Source organism: Nicotiana sylvestris, chromosome 10, assembly GCF_000393655.2.
Source record: "Nicotiana sylvestris chromosome 10, ASM39365v2, whole genome shotgun sequence".
NCBI lineage: Eukaryota > Viridiplantae > Streptophyta > Magnoliopsida > Solanales > Solanaceae > Nicotiana > Nicotiana sylvestris.
The window spans coordinates 154,498,470-154,517,724 of record NC_091066.1 but is presented as its reverse complement, the minus strand read 5'-3'; the positions used below and the strand labels follow the sequence as shown (position 1 = coordinate 154,517,724).

Here is a 19,255-nt window from a genome sequence, read left to right as displayed (position 1 = left end):
ATAATAAATAATAAATATAAAATCCAAAACTATATAATATAATTTTGAGAATACTAAGAGCCTTAAATATTGAACTCATAGAATTCAAATTCTAGATCCGCCTTTTTTCTCTTATTGGCATTGACTATGAACTTTTCACTTTGGTGCTCGACTTTGTCGTATGCCAAATTTTCTATGACAAATAAATCCAATTTATATAGTTGTCGACAATGTAATTAACTCTAGTTTAAAAATAGAAGTTGTAATTGCACCAAATTATTTGAAAATGTGATAAAAATTTCCCCAGTACAAATTGTATTTTCAGTAAGTAGATTGGAGTTTAAAGAATATAATCTAAGGATATATGAATTAAGATCGGTGCATTAACAGCAGGGTTCGATCTAGAGTATAACTTATGAATTCATTCAAACTCAGTAGTTTTGATTCGGATTATGTATATGTGCAAAAAAATTATTAAATAAATACAAACAATATATTTTCTAGTGGAATTTACCAAAATTGGCCATATTCGTAACATTAATTGAGTGCAGAAACTAGTTAGAAAATAAAAGGAAATTAAATGAGAGAAGACGAATTCTAATGAGTAAATTAAAGACAAGTCTGTTATGCTCTAACCAAATAAATGGTTACAAAAACTGTACTTAATGGACTCAAATCTGATTAATTCAAGTTCAAACCCAATAAGTAGAAACAAACAGTTAGGGAAACGTCCAGCAGATAAAGTAAACGGCTGCAATTTTCTCCTCTCCTTTTTCTTTTTACCTAGGAAAAAATGGATAATGTAATCCTCTCAGCCACTATACTTTCAATGAAAATTAAAATTAGCTGGGTGGGTGGGTGGGTGGGTGGGTGGGTGAGGGGAAAGAAGAGGAGATTTCGTTCCTGTAACAACTATAAACTCAGCAAACCTGGTTCGCAAAAATATCACCTACAAATTAAAAAATCCTTCAGAAAAAAAGAAATTGTCGAGCAGTAAAAAAGACTCAGATTGTCACAAGAATAATTCAGAAGAAAGCAACTTGAGATTTGGTGCGTGAACCGAAGAGGATAGTTATTATATTATACCTACAAACTGGCGATTTGCAGAGAGCCAAAGCTTAAGCTTCAAGTGCACAGAGAAAGAGCATTCCCGATGAAAATAGCACCCCGCAATTAATTAATAGTTTTGGCGGATATATGGACATTGACAGCTTATAGGAATCATTGAATCAGTCATCTTCATCACTTTCATATTGTTGACATAGCGATAGTAGACCATTGCTTGTCCCACCAGTCTTTTCTGCCTCTTGCTGCTTTCCTTCTACTCTCTTCTTGCTGTTGGAATCTGAGAGCGGCTTCTTAACTACGGATATTTTGATTGATGAGGACTTGAAAATGATTTTACCATCACTCGATGATGCTTTATCTGCAACATAAGTCATGAAACAGGGTCAGATCCCTAAAAGGCTATTTTTCTCAGTATTAATCACCAAATGACCCCAAAAAAAAGTATCTATGACCATTATTAGTTTATTTTCAAAGTAAAACCAGCAAAATCTATGATAATTGAAGAGTTAATGACATCTCATCCATCAAATTTCCAGGCTGAAACCTCTAACTCACAGCCCTCCACCCCCAATCTTTCCTCAACCCTCCCCAAGGAAATAAAAGAGAGAACAAGCCATGCGGAAAAAAAAATAAAAATAAAAAATAAAAAAGTGAAAGACAACAGATTGCTTTGTGGGCAACTATGCAATCACTATCATCACCAGCCTCCGATTTCAGGAAGCAAATATTACACGCAACGAATGGAAATCACTTCAAAGACTATTCTTCAAATGGAAATTCACTCACATGATAGTCATAAATGAAGAGTATTCTGATCCAAAAAATATAGAGAGACACAAAAGATTATAGGAAGAGTAGGAAGCAATGATACACTCAGAACAAGAATCAGATGGGTCGACTAAACCAACCTTTGTTGATAGAGCTGTCAGTAACGCTGGCTTTTGTCAAAAAATTTGTGGGTTTTTCATTAGGTTCCTCAGAAACCTTTCTCCTCTGCATTTAAAGAATAACAAGCTTAATGTTAATAAGAAACAACAAAAAGAAGATTGAGACTTCAGGCATGATGAAATTTGAGATTTCAATCTAACAGTAAATGCTCCCAACAAAACTGTCCTCTAATTTTGCGGATGGACATTGTAATTTTCTACTTCTATTTTTTTTGAGATGGTAATTTTCTACTTCTATTTAGTTGCATGTAAAACATACGACAGGTCAAATGCAAAAGAGATTGATCATTTGGTAGACGCTGCCACTTATTGGGCCTCTCTAGTAAAGGAAGATAATTAACAGAATTTTATAGTTCCTTCGCACATTTTATGTTCTATTTAAATAAATGAAAAAATAATATACAGATCATTTAATGATAATATCAATCTTATGCTATTCATATATCATAATGTAAAAGATTCCAAGACAAGCTTCGTGCTACAGCCAAGGCGTTGAAAGAAAACTCTACTTCCAAGATTGTCATTTGGGGGTAATTTGAGCGAATTCAACAGCATTATGGTACTTTCCTGTGCACTCAAGTTGCCGAGCAAAGGGGACTAAGCTTACTATTCTAGTGTAGAAAAGGTTCTGATATCATAAGTGAACCTAAAACACAGTTTGTAGCCAAGGAGCCTAAAAGTGAGTTCCCGCACATAATCCCAAGTCTATTTACTCAACCATTGATGGACGACAAATTAGGAACACTACCAGTTTTATAAACAATATATAAGATTGCTCAAGTGACGATAACAGATCTACAAGGTGCTTCACCTTAGAGCATAACAACTATCTCTAGCGTTGCCCCCGATTTTTTGCTAAGCATTACGTCCATGTTCAGGCTCTAAGTGGGACATACTGGTGTTTGAAAAGTTTTGAAGGTATATGATTCCTACATTTTATGTTTGGAAGGTAGCACGGTTGTTTAGGAGAGGGGCGAGGAGGTATGAAACAAATAAGTATTTCAGAGAAGAAGCAAACATAGTCGCAAATGTCCCGACTTCAAACTGTCATATCTCCCAATTTATAATGAATTGAGATAGGAGCCATTTATAAAATAAAAGGTCTCTGAGTTTAGTTTCCAGAACTTCAAACCGTTCATCATTCTGACATTCCTACAAAAGTAATGACCCGTTTACCAAAGAGTGGCATAACTGCCAAGGCGTGGCCACACATAGTAAGTGTGGCCATTTCAAGAGAACAAGCTAAAGGGGAGAAAGGGATGGGGTCTCTCTACGCGTTGGCACGCATAGCTACATGTTGGCACGCATAACTACATGTTGGCACGCATAAGCCCTGCTCCAAGTATAAAAAGGGGAGACGGGAAGAAAGAAAAATTACTCTTTCTCTTATCACTTTTTAAGAGCTTTTGAGGAAAAATCAATCTAGGGTTCCACACTACTCCCGCAAGGTTAGATCTTTACCATGAATTCACATTATAAAAAAGAAATTATCATCACTTAACACCTTCTAATTCCTAAAATCTAGGTTTCCACCCATGAATCAAGGAGTTCTTCAAGACCCAAAACTTAGGGTTTGTGGAGGCACTGTTTGAAGGTAATTTTTGTTACTTCCTAGTATTAAAGTTATGGAAGGATAAGTGGCTGGGACCTGTGGCACTAACGGATGAATTTCGCAACCTATATAAAATGGCAAGCAATCAGGGAATGAGGAGGTCCAAGGAAAAGAGGAAACTAAGAAAGCGGCACACTTGAAGCTAGTGGAGAGCACAGACAAGGAGGAGAAGAGGACGTGTAGGGAGTGTTATAAGAAGGCAAGGGAAGAGGCAAAATTGGCAGTCACGGCGGCTAAAACTGCAGCTTTTGAGCGATTGTATGAGATTCTTGGGAGCACAGGAGGCGACAGGAGGCTGTACAGGTTAGCCAATATTAGGGAGAGGAAGGCTCGGGACTTGGACCAAGTGCGGTGCATCAAAGATGTTAGATAGTTATGTATAAATAGTCCTAGTCCCATAAGTAGTAGGCATAGAATATGTCCTAGTCTCATATGTAGTAGGAATAGAATATGTCCTAGTCCCATATATAGTAGGAGTAGAATATATATTATATATAAGGCTCATTGTATCATTGTTACTAAATAAATTTTTCTCTTGTGCATTCTCACATGGTATCAGAGCAATCGTGAGAAATTTATCGTTGTGCATAAATTCCAGCAACTCCGGAAAGAGAAAATATTCAACTAGAAGCCCTTTTCCCGGCAAAAACAAGTTTGTCCGCAAAAACAATAGTATCTGCCAGTATTGCGCAAAAACCAACACCACCAGGAAGTAGATCAGGGCTCGGCGAATAACCCTTATAAAAAGCTCCGGCAAAAAAGGACGCACGGGCTGCCAAAGATATTTCTCCGACGAAGTTCTAACGTCCACGCGCCGGCGAGTGAGGCTGTTTCCGACCAATTTTTGGGAGAACTTCAGGATAATGTCTTCTCTTCGCAAATTCGAGCCTACCCATCCAATTTAAATCAAATTCCGGCCAACTTATGTTTATCAGCAACCACTTGGTTTTGTTGCTCAAGGGGAATCTAGTAGCCTTGTATGTCGAATGATCAGCTTGCAGATATTTTCACCAAGTCCTTCATTACTTACATATGTAACAAGCTCGGTACATATGATTTGTATGCACCGGCTTGGGGGGGAGTGTTAGATAGTTATGTGTAAATAGTCCTAGTACCATATGTAGTAGGCGTAGAATATGTCCTGGTCCCATATGTAGTAGAAATAGAATATATCCCCATATGTAGCAGGAGTAAAATATGTATTATACAAGGCTCATTCTATCATTGTTAATAAATAGATTTTTCTCCCGTGCATTCTCACAAAAGACGAAGATTGTAAGGTTCTAGTGGAAGAGGTGTGTATCAGGCGTAGATGGCAGGAGTACTTCCATAGACTCTTGAACGAGGGAGGGGACAGGAACATCGTGCTAGGTGAGTTGAAAAATACAGGTAGCCAAAGGGATTTTGGGTTTTGCCCGCATATTATCAGCGAGGAGGTGGAGGGGGCAATGCGGACGCCGGACGGTGAGCAAGAGTAAGGCTACTAGGTCTCACGAGATCCCAGCGGAATTTTGGAAGGAAGAGGGTCGGGCAGGCATGGAGTGGCTTACCGGTTTGTTTAATGTCATTTTCAGGACGAAGAAGATGCCCGAAGATTTGAGGTGGAGTTTGTTGATCTCGTTGTATAAAAACAAAGGTGATATATAGGACTGTAACAACTATAGGGGTATCAAGCTGCTGAGTCATACCATGAAAGTTTGGGAGAGGGTGGTGGAGAGGAGTAGAGCTGTCAAAGCGGGCTAGCCCAGCCCAACCCAGCCCTAGCCTCGTGGGCTTTTAAATTTGGTGGGTTAGGACGGACCGGTCCTCCATCTATACGGGCCTTAAAATGGCCAGCCCTAGCCTGCGGCCCTCCAGCCCAGCCCTAAGAGGGCCGCGGGCTAGGGCGGGCCAGCCCTTCAATTTTTTTAGAAAAAAATATTTTTTTAAATCTTTAGATATTTTTCTGTGGCATAATCTCTTAATCATATGAACGACTTCTGTTTATTTAGAGTGTACAAGAATCTTGATAATTGGTAAGCAATCTCGTAATTGAAATGCAAATTCTCTATATATCTAGCTCTTCTTTTTTTAACATTACATAAATATTTTTTTAGTACTTTTCTTTCACTTTCCTTGGGTTCAGGAATTTTTTTTTGGTTTCCCACTAGGTGTCCGATACCCGCATTGGAGCCCGACTATATCCGGATTCGCGTCGCGTAGGGCCCCATTCGGGGGGAAGCGCTCCCTACCAAAGATTTTTCCATACCCAAGGTTCTAACTCGAGACCTCTGGTTAAGGGAAGAGCAGTCTCATCCACTGCACCACATCCTTTGGTGGTGCTTAGGTTCAGGAATTGCTTCAATAAGTTTATATGTTAAGGTTTTTTAATTTAGGTTTAACATTATTTATTGATTTCATCATTATAGTCCATAAAATTTTTGAAATTAATGAAATTTGCTAGTGTTGTTAATTTTCTTTGGCTATTAAAACTTGATCTTTTTCTACTGAAGAGCAATTTAATAATTAATAATATGTTAAAGTAACCAATTGATCATTGGCCACTTAAAGTAATATTTTCTTTTTTGAAAAAATTATTAATGGCCACTTAAAACTTTCCTGGTTCGTTGTTAATTAAGCAAAAGAAAAATTAATCTTGTCTACTACATGCATATCAAAAATATAAATTCTAGTTGATATGGAAAGGTAAATGAGCAATTTAAGGTTGGAAAATGGGGATTATATTTAAGAGTTTTTTAATTTTTACTTTTTAAAATATTTAAATTTGAATTTAATTAATTTTTGCCCGACGGGCCGGCCTCGATCAAGCCTCAAGGACCAGCATGCTGACTTGGGCCAGCTTATACGCCTCAATTTTAAATGGGCTAAAAAAATCCCAACCTAGCCCTACCCAAATAGCGAGTTGGGTTGGGCTGGTCTCACGGGCCAAACCCATTTTGACGGCTCTAGAGAGCGACATAGTGTTACTATTTCCGAGAACTAGTTCGGGTTTATGTTGGGACGGTCTACTACAGAGTCATTCACCTTGTGAGGAGATTGGTGGAGCAGTATAGGGAGAGGAAGGACTTGCATATGGTATTCATTGACCTAGAGAAGGCCTATGATAAAATCGAGAGAGAGGTCATATGGAGATGTATAGAGGCTAGCGATGTCCCGGTAGCGTACATTAGGGCGATTAAGGATATATACGAGGGAGCGAAGACTCGTGTGAGGACTGCGAGAGGAGACTCGAATCATTTCCTAGTGGAGATGGGGTTGCATTAGGGATCGGCTCTTAGCCCTTTTTGTTTGTCTTAGCGTTAGATGTGCTGACGCGACACATACCAGGGGAAATGCCATGGTGTATGCTATTTGCTGATGACATAGTTCTGATTGACGAGATGCTAGACGGAGTTAACGCTAAGTTGGAAGTTTGGAGACAAACGCTGGAGTCTAAAGGTTTCAAGTTGAGTAGGTCATAAACTGAGTACTTGGAGTGCAAGTTCATTGATGGGATGCCTGAAGAAGAAGAGGAACTGAAAATTGGTATTCAAGTCATCCCCAAAAGAGATAGTTTTCACTATCTTGGGTCTATTATTCAAGGCAACAGGGAGATTGACGAGGATGTTACTCAGCGTATTAGTGCGGGGTGGATGAGATGGAGGCTCGCCTCAGGTGTTTTGTGTGATAAGAATGTGCCACCTGGACTTAAGGGCAAGTTCTATAGAGTTGTGGTTAGACCGACTATGTTGTATGGGGCTGAGTGGCCAAGAAGTCCCATGTACAGAAGATGAAAGTACCTGAAATGAGGATGTTGAGATGGATGTGTGGGCATACCAGGAAAGACATGATTAGCAATGAAGTTATTAGGGACAAGGTAGGAGTGACATCTGTGGAGGACAAGTTGTGGGAATCGAGGCTGAGATGGTTCGGGCATGTGAAGAGGAGAGACATAGATGCTCCGGTCAGGAAGCGTGAGAGGTTGTCCATGGCGGGTCTGAGGAAGGGAAGGGATAGGCCTAAGAAGTATTGGGGAGAGGTAATTAGGCAGGACATGTTATTACTTCAGCTTACCGAGGATATGACCCACGATAGGAAGGTGTGGAGGTCAAGGATTAGGATTATAGGTTGACAGATAGTAGTGTCTTCCTCCTAGGCTTACCAGTAGTACTAGGGCTATTTTTATAATTTCGTATTCATGGTTTTTTATTATTACATGTTGTGGCATTCGCGCCCGTTACCATATTACATTGTTGTTACTATTGTTTGCTACTTGGTTGTTTTATCTCCATTGTTCCTTGAGTCGAGGGTCTATCAGAAACAACCTCTCTATCTCTATAAGGTAGGGGTAAGGTCTGCGTCCTCCCCAGGCCTCATTTATGGGATTAAAGTGGGTTTGTTGTTGTTGTTGGTTGACTATTCCAGACATTCAGTTATTTAGATATTTTTGTTATTCCAAGAGAATGCCCCGAATACATTGTTCTCAATTTCAGTCCTTCGAGGCTCATGACTTGTGATTCGTAGGTTCAGATTTTCTGATAAAGTTTTTCTAAACTCTTCTTAGTTATTTTTTTAGATGGTATTATTAAAAGTTATTCATAATTGGTCAGCTTTAATAACCTTGTTAACGCTTACAATTAGAAAGAACAGGGCTTGCTCCGCGAGTAAGATAGATTGGGCGCCATCACATCACACCCCATTTTCGGGGTGCTAGACTCTAAGAGCTAGCCCTGAAAATTTTCTAATTATTACTCAAACCAATCCTCCTTATTATTCTCTTAGTTCTATGGACAATAACGTCAATAACTATACCTCAGTCCTAAATAATGTTGGGGTCGACTATATGAATCCTACTTCTTTCGTTAAGCTCAACTCATATCATAATCATATATATATATATATGGGGCTATTTATATATATATATATATATATATATATATATATACATAAACATAATACTCCCTCCATTTCAATTCGTTTGAACCTATCTGACCGGGACGGAGTTTAAGGAAAAAAAGGACTTTTGAGACTTGTAGTCCAAATCAATGTATAAATATTTGTGTGGCTATAAATCATCTGATTAAGGGTGAAATGGGAAGTTTAAAGTTACATTATTTCCAAATTTAGAAAAGGGTCATTCTTTTTGGAACTGACAAAAAAGGAAATATGTTCATTCTTTTTGAAACGGAAGGAATAGTAATAGTAATAATAATAATAATACAACAACAACGAACCAGTAAAATCACACTAGTGGGGTCTGGGGAGGGTAGTGTGTACGCAGACCTTATCCCACTAGTAATAATAATAATAATAATATAATAATAATAAATAAATAAATAAATTAATTAAAAATAAAACATAGTACTAGCGTTAATAGTTCTCTAACAAATTAGCATATTCCTAACTAGTAAGTATCACCTATATGGATCTTTTTCTTCTTTTCTATCTTATCTTTAGCTAAGCCTACACCGATTCCAAAGATTATAGATCTTTTGAGACAACTTCCAAGGATGGTAGGTCTCCATTGTGCTCTATCTTTAGTTAAGTCTACATGGACCACCTGATTTTTGTCTGATTGTGGACCACGTGATTATTGTGTGTATACTATTTGTATCTGCAAGATGCTACAAAGAGAAAATAAGACACCAACTTCAAAGTTACGACTAACTCAAGAGGACATAGCAAATTGTTCATGTCTGATTTACTGAACAAAGTAGGAAATTGTTTACAAATTATATGAAGGCAGGCGGAAAATTTGTACATGTCATCAGGACAATCACATAGATAAAACTGTAGATCTAATGTATGGTACTTTCTTGGTATTCAAACCCATGAACAAAGCATAATCATACACGACATGTATTAAAGTCTATTTTGTATAGAAGCAGGTTGATGCAACATAAAAGATGGAAAACTGAATTAAATGACCAGCCACTTGTACCTTAAGAGAGTTGTTTTCTGACCCTGAACTTTCTGGGGCAAAAAAAGCTAAATCATCATCGTCCTCCTCAAGCTCTTCATCAGAAATTCTTTTGATTATCTCTCTTGAACCCTGATTTGAAATCACAAGACCAACAAAACTTCTTAAGAAATTAAAGCTCTTACAAATATCTATGAACAAATAACAGGTATTCAGACTATCATATACCAACCTGGAAAACTGATCTTATGAGAGCTTCATCTTTTTCCTCCAGCTTCCTCGCCTGTCAGGACAAGCATTAATATGGTAAACAAGGCAGTCCATCAAATGTTTCACCTACTCATCAAATAATTATAAAAATGTTCTTCAACAGATCTTCATAAACCATCACGATCCGGTGAAGAGTGGCACTACTGGAGCTCCCCTATTAGTTAGTAGATCTTAATCACATAATTGTTTTCATCACCCTGAATAACCAATCATTTAAGTGAATACTTTCTTTTAAACTCCTTCGACTCTTCATACTTCTTACTGGACTCAACCTTCTACAGATATTTTCAGTGCTAAGAACCTCTGTGATTCTTCGCTACCGGTTAAACATCTCCAATGATGTCATAGAGTTTGAAATGTGTGGTTTCACCCATTTCTTTTAAGTTTGGTCATCCCCTCTCTCCCAGAGTTTGAACAGGTGTCTTGAGGTTGAGGTAGGCAACCACTCAACATCTAATACGAGATGGTGTTCAAGAAGTAAACAGAAGAATTTAGCCTGTGATTTGATTCTTAATTATAGGAGCTATATCGTCATTTGAGCATATAGAATCCCAAAAAAAAGGTCCAGAATCCCGATAGTGGAGCATGTTAATTTGATCTGATAAACTACTAAGGCTTTTGAAAGCTTTGGTCACAACTGATCTCAAGCAAAAGCCACAGTATATGTCAAAAGAAGTTCATAACATTAGCAACTTTATGTAGGAATGAACTTGAAGTTCTCCAAATTTATCAACCAACAGTATTGTGATAATGCTGAACGCTAGTCATCAAGGGCAACATTTTCACTCCTATTCAAGTGGGAAAACAATATAAAACACAATCATACCTTTGCCTCATCTGCCCGCTGCAAAGCTTCAAGCATTGCATCTACGCTCACAGTTGCATGTCTCGACTGGAAAAATGGAAGAACAAGGTAAGAAACTAGCAGAAAAATATATATTAAAACACAGCAATATAGTGCGAAAAAAACATACATAAGTGTAAATCCAGATCACAAAATAATTTAGTCACGAAAAAAGTGAAGAAATAACTTCAAGACTCACTTTCATGGATTTCATCTCATCTAATGCAGCCATAATATCCATTTCTCTCTTCGAATCCAAGGTTCTATTTTCTAATGACTTCATTGCATCACCCATTTCTTCAGCATCTCTTTTCTGTTTCTCCTTCTCCATTTCCTAAACAAACATAAAAACATAAACATGAATTCACAAGATTCTGGAACCTACTACCTAAAAATTGGAAATTTATATAACATAGGGTTCACACTCCTTCCACTGGGGAAGAAAATGGTGAATAGGACTTTAAGTTGATAAAATTCTTACCTCATCTTGGCCACGCCAAGGCTCAAAATTCCTAGTTGCACCTGATTCAACAGTATAATCGGAATTTTTTGGATCTGTCTTATAGGTAATCTCTGCGGAACACTTTGTGCACTTGAAGTAGAATCTGAAGATTTGTATTCCTAAGTAGGTCTGCATAATTTGACACGTGATTATAATTCACATCAACAACATATACATACATAGATATAGATATATACACACAGAACATATGAATATATTAGACTGATTTCTACTAGTGTAACTTTTGAAAGAATTATCACTGTTTGACCATTCCACAAAAAAAAAAAAAAAAAAAAAAAATTATCTCAGCCTAACTTACTGCTCAAATTTCTAAAAACAAAGGGGCATACTGAGTAAGGACTTCAGACTGGCTAGTTAGTATGTTTAATGTCAAGCTACTCTCTCTTAAACTAAAAAATAAATTTCTTAACAAGATGCCTCTTATAGACTTATACACAACATGTTTTCATTGCAAGAAGACAGACACTAGATGATTTATTTCTACTGTTGCTTTTTTGTAAACAAATTTTAGATGTTTCACTAATTGTTATTGAGCCATTATCAATTTCTATGATTTAGGGATAAAATAGCCACTTTCAAGAGTGAAGGATGAAATTCCAAATTTCTGTGCAATCTTGACTTGCAAAAATCATGCACCAAGCACTCTTTTCTTAATATTCAGCTGGGGAAAATGGGTTTAAGGTGGGATCTGGTTGTTTATTTTCATTCTCATGTTCCGGTTCCTGATTATGTTGCATCCAAATATATTCAGATTACAATGCGGATTTAAATCAGCAAATCATCTGCTCCTATCCTATACATTTTCTCTATGGAGGTCCTCAGCCAAATGATGGATAAGGGCAGGGAAAGAGCTATATAAATGGCTACCAAGCTACTGGAAGATAACAACATAGTGCAGGGTAGGTCAATTTACTTCGCCGATGATGTATTAATTAGAGTGACACTGAGTATGACCACTAAGGTATTTTAAGGGGATATTATCATGGTTTTAAGTCGTAAGTTCATCCAAGATATCAAAGTGTATGGTAGGAATCTTATAGCTTGCGATCAAGGAAAGGAAGTCGGCGGATTTCTTGGCCAATACATAGATGTCATCATGTCAAAGCTTTCTATATATCTGGTGACAAACAAATTTAAGAACATTAGCAGCACGAAGAAGCAATTCCTTGGTGTTTAACTAAACAGACAAATCTAGTACTAATTAACAGCAATTTGCCAAACCTCTATACATATTTGATTTAATTCAGCTATCCGTTTCAAAGCCAAGTTCGAATCTTTCACCAACAGTCACCCAATATATGTACTATCCAAATGAGATTCGGAACATAAGTATTATCCAATTTTTAACCAACAGTCAGCCATTCTAAAACCTAACAAGAATTCCAATTGCCACTACATACATAGGTTTATCAGATACTCATGACACTTCAAAATGAAACAAAAGCATCTCCAAAATAACACAAGAACAAAAAATTAAAGTTCACCGGACCAATATCACAAAATTCTCAATTGGGCAATACATATAACAGAAATCCCAGATTCCCTAATTGCAAGGGTTAGCAATAACAGCAAAGGGGTAAAAATTGTAAATACCTCGCCAACTACGTCCTCTTTTCGGGAATTGAATTTGGTGCCCTTATAGATGTAATTGCCGCAAGTAGCACAACGAATGCTCATAGGAAGCATCATGCGCACTTTCATCTGCTGATTCGGAAGCTGTTTCCGCCGTGGAATCTTCGCCGGATCGAAATCCGGCGGATAATACTTGTTCAATACTTTCCTTTCTCCCATGGCTCCTTCTTCTTCTTCTCAGTCCCAAATTCTCAAATTCGATTTTTGTATGAGTGAGAAACGAGGTTTTGTTTGGGAAAGTATGCGGCTTCTATATTGTTTATTAGCAAAACCGAACTCTTTTGAAACTTTTTCTTCTTTCCGGTTGGACAAGGAGTAGAACGATAGAGTTATTAGATGGAAGCCGTCGTACAAGATAAGAAAGAAGAATAAGAAGAGCAAGAAAAACAGACGACCTGGGCAGAAAAGTGTTTGCGATAAACCTGTGCGAAGCGATTTTTATTGAGCGAATCATTAATATCGTATTGCATTATATTGTATGTTCCATAAATATTATAGATTATATTGTTTATCATAATTTGATGAATATGAAAAATAAATTTGTAATATTACTATGAAAAAATAGAATATGAAGTAGAATTATTATAGAAAAAGTAGTGTAAATGATAAAATATGATTATTTAATAATATGAAAAGGCAAGACTAGAGAAAAAAGCAACAAAACTGTATTGGGAAAAATTGAGTTTACATGTTAAAGTGGTGTAAAGATGACGTGTCATGGCACATAGACTGGTCAAAGAGTTACAACTGGCAAAGAGGCACGAGTTGCAACAGATACGAGCAGAGGCAAAGGAAGAGACACGAGTGGTTATGTAAAAGACTCCGCGCTCGTACTTATTTAAGTCCAAGAATTAAGGGGAATGAATCTGACACTACATGGAAGTATAGATACAGTATTTATTGAGCCTTAAATACTAAAAACATTAGAAAATCTGTATTAAATGCAATGATTATGTAACGTAGCATTTAATGTCTTTAATTGTCCATAATGGTCTTATTATGACAAAGGCAAAACGCATATCCCCAAAATAGCTATAAAAGGGGGAGAGTGGGTCAATTGTAACACACACGAAAAACTATCTGAATATACTGGTTTACTTGTTTTCTTCTTATTATATCATTGCTAGTAAAATTACTTTCTTTCATATATACTTTTGATTATCAATAACCCGAGTTCTTCTAAAATTAAAGCTTTGACCGAAATCTCATTTTTTGGTTAAACAAATTGGTTCTGTTACCGAAAATCTGATAATCTACCCTCTTTTAGCTTAACTTTCCTTGTTGTATCAACCATGTCGAACAACAATGACAGCATTCAAGGAAACCAACAACTTTAGGGAAATCCACGGGATAATCAAACCCCGGTCCCTTCTCCACGAGGCTCTCCTTGGCGGTCTCGTGAAGGCTCTCCTGATGGATCTCATACAAATGGAAACGCTTAATTTGAAAATGTTGAAGCTATCGATAAAGCTTTGCAGAAACTAATTGCTGCACAGGTCAATAAAGCTCTTGAGGCGTTTGCTAGCCAGTTACCTGCTGAACCACCCACACTCACTCCAAATAACAACACTTTGGAGAACCCTCGTTCCGGGCTTGTTAATTCAGGTAGCGGTGGAACTCCCAGCGAATCACAGGAGGGAGAACCAGGTAACTTAGTCAATTCTGATTTACAAAATTTAGTACTAACATTGCAGAAACAGCTCAAGGAGCAAAATGACCGCATAGAGCAAATACCCGGGGTGCCGCCTGTAATCAAAGGGATAGATACGGATAAATATTCGCAATAACCCTGGAAGCCAAGGGTTGCTCCCCTCCCAATTCCGAAGAAATTCAAAATGCCTGATATTCCTAAATACGATGGAACAACAGACCCACGAGACCACATGACTGCATTTACAACAGGTGTAAAAGGCAACGACTTGACCAAGCAGGAGATTGAATCAGTATTAGTCAAAAAATTCGGTGAAACACTCATCAAGGGTGCATTAACATGGTATTCTTATTTTCCCGAAAATTCTATAAATTCTTTTGCTGAGCTTGCAGATTCTTTCATCAAAGCACACTCGGGAGCTCAAAAAGTCAAAAAAAGAATGGAAGATATTTTCAAGATCAAGCAAGGGGACTCAGAATTTCTTAGGGAGTTCGTGGATGGATTCTAACGTGAAAGAATGACATTACCACATGTACCTGATAATTGGGCAGCTATAGCTTTCACAAGTAACTTGAATGGAAAGAGCTCAGAAGCTACGAGGCGATTCAATGAAAGTCTTCGTGAATTCCCAGCTACAACATGGAATGACGTTTACAACAGGTATAGCACGAAGCTAAGGATAGAAGAAGATACTGTTCCACGATTCCAAAAAAAAAAGCAAGTTCGAGACGGGCGAAAACCGAAAAGAGGTTCGATAAAAACAGGTATGAGCCATACATGGGACCTGCGGGAAAAGATTCACGGTCAAAACACGACAATCAAAGGTATGATCACGGATCAAGGAATAGAGAGTCGGGCTCTTCATCAAGATTTAGGAATGACCGAAACACCCATGAGTCACGAGATGATAATAGAAATTTGAAGGCGAGATTTGGCGGTTACAATTTCAATGTGAGCACTTCCGAGCTCGTAGTTATTTTGAGAAGCATTGGTGACAAGGTACGGTGGCCAAAAGAGATGAGATCGAATCCAAACAGGTGCAACCCTGATCATTGGTATGAGTTCCATAATGATCACGGGCATAAAACAGCAAACTGTATGTTTTTACAAAGTGAAGTTGATCATTTATTAAAACAAGGGTATCTCACCGAGTTATTCAGTGAGAAAGGTAAGCAAGCTTACATGAAGAATAGGCAAGAACCCCCTAAACCACCTTCTCTAAAAAGGACCGTCAATGTTATAAGCGGGGGTAAAGACATCAATGGCGTAACGTACACTGCAACTAATAAAATTTTCAAAGTCACAATTACTCAAGGGGAACGGGTGCGACATGTATTAGAGGAAGACAACATTACATTTGATGATACTGATGCAGGTGGCGTATTATCTCCTCATAACGATGCCCTGGTAATATCTTTAATTGTACATGATACTAGTGTGAAACGAGTTTTGATTGATCCAGGTAGTTCCGCGAACATTATTTTGCTAAGAGTATTACGTGAGATGCAAGCTGAGGATAAATTAATACCAAAGGCGCATACTTTATCTGGATTTGACAATTCTAGTGTTGTGACGAAAGGAGAGGTAACACTCACCACATTCGCATAAGGAGTTGTCAAAGATACAAAGTTTCAAGTAGTAGATATGGAGATGGCTTACAATATGATCCTTGGGAGACCATGGATCCATGAAATGGATGTCGTTCCTTCAACCTTGCATCAAGTTATTAAATTTCCATCACCATGGGCAATATGTCAAATCTACGGGGATCAACTTACATCCAGGAGCATCAATTCTGTAGTAGATTCAAGTACGAAAAAAGAAGAAAAATAGCAATCACAGAAGGTAGTTGAGGGCACCACAACACAAACTTCAACTGAACAAGGGCGAACATATGTGGATTCAAGGCCCGATACCATTTAAGAACCAGAAGAAAACGAAAATAACAAAACAACAATTGAAGAACTAGTGGTTGTGATGTTATTTGAATAATGGCCTGATAAGAAAGTCTACGTAAGGGCTAATTTAAGCCAAGGCATGAGAGGTAAATTAATTGAATTTTTGAAAACTAACGTGGACTGTTTTGCTTGGTCCCACTCTGACATGACAGGAATACCACCGGAGGTAATGACTCACAAAGTGAATGAAGACCCAACGTACCCTCCTGTCAAAAAAAAAAAAAAGAAAGCAAGGAACTTTCAAGAATCAGGTGATTCAAGAAGAGGTTCAAAAATTGCTAAAGATTGGATCCATCCGCGAGGTAAAGTATCCTAATTGGTTAGCCAATACTGTCGTAGTTCCAAAGAATAATGGTAAGTGGCGAGTTTGTGTGGATTACACATACCTTAATAAAGCTTGTCCTAAAGATTCTTTTCCACTACCACATATAGATCAGCTAATTGATCCTACTGCAAGGCATGAACTATTAAGTTTTTTAGATGCATATTCAGGGTATAATCAGATCAAAATAGATCCGGTAGATAAGGAAAAAACTTCATTCATAACAGACAGGGGGACTTACTGTTATAAAGTAATGTCTTTTGGTCTCAAAAATGCTAGTGCAACATATCAAAGGCTGGTTACTAAAATGTTTCAAGAACATCTGGGAAAACTATAGAGGTTTATATAGACGATATGCTCGTTAAAACTCAGCATTCGAAAGATCATATATCACACTTGTTTGATACATTTCAGATTTTCCGCAAATTTAATATGAAATTAAATCCAGAGAATGTGCATTTGGTGTCGCGTTGGTAAGTTTTTGGGTTTTCTTATTTCTAACTGTGGTATTGAAGTGAACCCCCCACAGATTAAGGATATTGAAGAAATTCCTGATATGCTTTCAAGCAAAAAAGAAGTGCAGAGGTTGACAGGGAGAATTGCAGCCTTGGGAAGATTCATTTCTAAATCATCAGAAAAGTGTTTTAAATTCTTTTCAACTCTTAAAAAGCAAGATCACTTTGAATGGAACGAGGAATGTCAGCAGACACTCAAAAATTTAAATACATATTTATCAAATCCACCATTGCTCGCAAAACCAAAGGCTGGAGAAAGACTGATCATCTACTTTGTTGTTTCAGAAGTAGAGGTAAGTACTGTTTTAGTCCGTGAGGACCAAGGTAAGCAATTTCTGATCTATTATGTTAGCAAATCTTTGTTAGATGCGGAGACACGGTCCCCTCAGTTGGAAAAACTTGCACTTGCATTAATCATGGCATCTAGAAAATTAAGGCCTTATTTTCAATGTCATCCTATTGCTGTAGTAACTGTTTATCCATTACGCAATATATTACATAAGCATGAATTGTCAGGTAGGTTAGTTAAGTGGGTTATAGAATCAAGTGAATATGATATCACCTACCAACCTAGAACTGCTATAAAATCTCAAGTGTTAGCTGACTTCGTCGCTGATTTTAGCCAATGGATGCAATTAGAAGCAGAAAAAGAGTTGTAGGTGTTCAACGAAGCTAACCCAGGAACTTGGACCTTGTTTACTGATGGTTCATCTAATGTAAAGGGTACTGGTTTAGGGATTATTTTGGTACCACCTACGGGTGAAATCATTCGACAAGCCATAAAATGTCGTTCTATAACTAACAATGAGGCAGAGTATGAAGCTATGATTGCAGGTTTAGAACTGGCACGAGAACTCGGCATAAATCAGATTATAATCAAAAGCGATTCACAGCTCGTAGTTAATCAAATGCTGGGGACTTATACGGTCAGTGAAGCAAGGATGCAACAATACTTAGCGAAAATACGGGATTTGATAAAGCAATTTCAAACCTGGAAAGTAACACTAAGACCAAGGGATGAAAATGCTGAAGCCGACGCCTTAACTAATCTTGCATCTGCGGCAGATGTGGCAAGCAATGAAAATGCTTCAGTTATTCATTTGTCTCATTCAGTTCTCGACCTCGATAAGAATGAGGTAAATTTTAATAACTTAACTTGGGATTGGAGGAATGATATTGTTGTTTTTTTGCAGTATGGTACCGTCCCTGAAGATAAGAAAAAAACTCATGTGCTTCGAAAAAAGGCTGCTCGATATTGTTTAAAGCAAGACAATCTTTACCGAAAAATGTTTGGTGGTCCCTTAGCAAGATGCCTCGGACCTTCTCAGACGGAATATGTAATGAGAGAAATACACGAGGGGCATTGTGGGAATCACGCAGGATGAAGGTCATTGGTAAGAACCTTAATTATGGCAGGTTATTATTGGCCCAAAATGGAAGAAGAAGCGAAAAGTTTCGTGGCTAAATGTGATAAATTCCAAAGGTAAAGTAATAATATGCATAGGCTTGCGGAGTTACTACATCCGGTCATTGCACCATAGCCATTTATGAAGTGGGGGATGGATATCGTGGGTCCACTACCACAAGCAAAATGTCAGGTAAATTTTTTGCTCGTACTCACTGATTATTTTACTAAATAGGTGGAGGCAGAAGCATTCAAACAGGTGCGAGAAAAGGAAGTTAGAGATTTCATTTGGCGGAATATCATATGCCGATTTGGTGTGCCAAAAGAAATCGTGTGTGATAATAGCCCTCAGTTTATAGGCACTCAAATCATAGAGTTCTTTCAAAGTTGGCAAATCAAAAGGATTACATCCACACCTTATCATCCGGTGGGTAATAGGCAAGCTGAGTTAACAAACAAAGTCATTATCAACAATTTAAAGAAACGTTTAGAGGAATCCAGAGGTAATTGGCCAGAAGTGTTACGTGGTGTTTTATGGGCATATCACACAACAGCAAAAACAAGTACAGGAGAAACACCATTTTCATTGGTTTATGAAGCTGAAGCTTTAATTTTAGTTGAGATAAGAGA

At 37.7% G+C, this 19,255-nt stretch overlaps 1 protein-coding gene across 1 annotated transcript; it reads right to left on the bottom strand.

Moving 5' to 3' along the window:
- Nucleotides 1–886: 886 nt before the first annotated feature.
- Nucleotides 887–13,202, bottom strand: LOC104234365 (uncharacterized). Its single transcript, XM_009787919.2, has 8 exons — nt 12,736–13,202; nt 11,101–11,250; nt 10,819–10,953; nt 10,602–10,667; nt 9,738–9,788; nt 9,527–9,637; nt 1,956–2,040; nt 887–1,405 (listed from the first exon to the last, which is right to left on the bottom strand). The coding sequence occupies exons 1-8, from the start codon at nt 12,931–12,933 to the stop codon at nt 1,209–1,211; spliced, it is 993 nt and encodes a 330-aa protein (XP_009786221.1). The 5' UTR covers nt 12,934–13,202; the 3' UTR covers nt 887–1,208.
- Between the last annotated feature and the right edge of the window lie 6,053 nt (nt 13,203–19,255).

What these genes read in the sequence shown, in the direction of transcription:
- LOC104234365 (XM_009787919.2), bottom strand. Translation starts at nt 12,933, where the DNA reads ATGGGAGAAAGGAAAGTATTGAACAAGTATTATCCGCCGGATTTCGAT. An exon ending in AAGAGGACGTAGTTGGCGAG is followed by an intron (nt 11,251 to 12,735) that starts GTATTTACAATT and finishes CAAATTATGCAG; the next exon opens with ACCTACTTAGGAATACAAAT. An exon ending in CTTGGCGTGGCCAAGATGAG is followed by an intron (nt 10,954 to 11,100) that starts GTAAGAATTTTA and finishes ATGTTTGTTTAG; the next exon opens with GAAATGGAGAAGGAGAAACA.